General features: G+C 53.4%; 1 protein-coding gene across 1 annotated transcript in view; it reads right to left on the bottom strand.

Moving 5' to 3' along the window:
- Window positions 1-336: 336 nt before the first annotated feature.
- Window positions 337-2,324, bottom strand: part of Pmar_PMAR018814 (hypothetical protein) — a gene marked incomplete at both ends in the record, with an annotated part of 3,129 nt that continues 1,141 nt past the window's right edge. The window contains one exon of the mRNA XM_002783617.1: window positions 337-1,889. Within this exon, the coding sequence (XP_002783663.1) occupies window positions 337-1,889 (1,553 nt within the window). The remainder of the gene's footprint in view (window positions 1,890-2,324) is intronic.

Below are 2,324 nucleotides of genomic sequence, written 5' to 3'. Positions count from 1 at the left end.
ATCGATCGTTTGACGCATGCACACGTTAGCTACGGATAAGGCTCTCGCGCTCGCCTTATACTGTCTATTCCGCACAGGCAGGGCCGCACAGGCGGACGACAACAAAAAGGTAGCTGACAATGGCCGAACGGAGTCGATTTACATATAGCGAACAATCGATACAGTGCAGCTAACAGACTGGCCAACAGGAGTGGGCAGATCCTCCTACCACATCTCGTCCCCTGTAAATCTGGCGCAGTGAGGAAATAACGTCATGAAAATCAAAATGGCAGCAGAAATAATCATCTAGCTAGCAGTGGATAGCAGCAATAACTGGCCACAGGCTGTGTACAACAGCTAAGGGCCGACAGACTTATAGCGATTCAAAACCCAATTGGACACGTCCTCGAGCTCGATCTTAGGATCCCACCTCCACCAGGAGTTCAACGAATACGGGCCAGCCAACTGTTCACGACGCAGCTGGCGGCGGGCGTCGTCAATCTCAGGTGCATAAAACCATTCGTCAGGCTTGATGTCAGAGTAAACCTCGGGCCAAGGGAAGGCTTTTTCGTTAGGGAATGGCTGTACTCCCTCTCTTGCGCGAACGGCCTCGTACTTGTAGATGTGCTGGACTAGGGCTTCAGGCTTACGAAGACCACTATCACGACCAAGCTCATCCTTCATCACGGGCAGAAAAGCACGAAGAGAACGGGCAACGAAGACCATACCATCGGGCCGGAGAGGCATAACCCGGGCCAAACGTTGAACTTGATGTAGAGCTCGCTCGCAATGACGCTGACAGCAACACACTACTGAGCAATCATTTCTTACCGGGCCATCTATGTGCCCTCCTCCACAGTGGTAGAAGACGGTTAGAGCAGGAACTGAGGCAGATCTCAGCCATCTCAAAATACCGTTGGCCGCAACCAAATAAGGCTCAGGCCAAATATCACCATCCTTCCTCCACACCCTCGGGCCGGCAAGTAGCTCACTAAGGAAAAGCATCTTGCCAGAGACATCCCAGTCCCAAGCGGGGATCTGGCCGGCACATAAAGGGTGGTCGATCACCAACTCAGCGTCTTCAGCGAGACCTCTACAGGCAGATGGGAAACCCTTCCAGAAATCCTTAAGGTCTTCAAGCTCGGTAGGATCCGTGACCTTAATATCGTCGTCGTATAACCACCACACGTCTCCACGACCAGACCGGGCCGAAGAGCGTGCGACTACATCATTAAACCGTACATCGGGCCGAGGTTTCAAAGCATCACCCCAGCCAGGGTGAGGAACCCCAGCTCGTTGCAGAACTTGATCAGTGCTCCAGTCAAAATCCTTGGAAGAACGTCTTCTAGGCGAGATAATCGAAGCCACAGGACGATCTTCGGAAGAACGCACCTCCAACGAACGCTTCTCCAAACCGTCATTTTCTTTCTCGAGGAGCTGGTCGTTGACTACCGATCTCACCGTAGGAGTTGTCGAACTCATACAGGCCAGTAGACCTTCTACAGGGAACATACGGGCTTGCTCCCAAGCTCCAATCTCTTCCAACAGGCTGGAGACAGCGGTCGCAACTTCAGGTGGGACTACGAACACGAAGGCCGAGGGGCTCACCTCTTCCTCTAGAACCTGGCGGAAACTTTCGACCGTATCCTTCCATACGTCCCCAGAGACGACAGTAGACTCTGGCGAAGAAAACGAGGTAGCACCATCCTTGGAGCAGGCCGAATCCCCAGCAGCTCTAGGAGGCGTGGTCGGCCCGTGGGACCCTTGGGCCGAGCCCCGATCTATAGTCCCCGACAGCGGCAAATTACGTATCGGAGAAGGCTTCGCAGTACGATACAGTTCACCCAACAGGCCATCCAATAGACCGCTGGACGGACACGTAGCCTCCACAAAGACAAACGGTGGGTCACCTTCCACGACAACAGATGGCCAACGTTAGTACGACAGCGTTCAAAGACCATCAAACTGCCGAATATACACCAAGTGAACGTCGTTCGAGGCATCGGTAGGGGGAAGTCTCCCCAAACATGCGCTCGACCAACCAAATCTCGTCGTTGTCGTGGTTGACCAATACCTCATCAGATGTCATCGTCCATGACCAGTGTCGGAACCGGCACCAATCCTGGGACAATTCAGTTCCCGAAGGAAGTCGGACGAGTGCAACTCATCAGAACGCCAAATTAACGGCCTTGAATCGGGCTTCCCTAATAGCAGAGGAAGCAACACGGTTCCCGAAAGAACTCATCACGAGGCCAAAGTCATGGCCTTTAACCAGGCATCCCGAATATCAAGGGACGCAACATACTCAGCCATCGCTCCTATCCGGGTCTCACGTTCCCCGAACA

The sequence above is a fragment of the Perkinsus marinus genome (assembly GCF_000006405.1).
Source record: "Perkinsus marinus ATCC 50983 genomic scaffold scf_1104296936966, whole genome shotgun sequence".
NCBI classification, from domain to species: domain Eukaryota; phylum Perkinsozoa; order Perkinsida; family Perkinsidae; genus Perkinsus; species Perkinsus marinus.
Note: the sequence above shows the minus strand (reverse complement) of the source record. Positions and strands in the feature narration are given on the sequence as shown.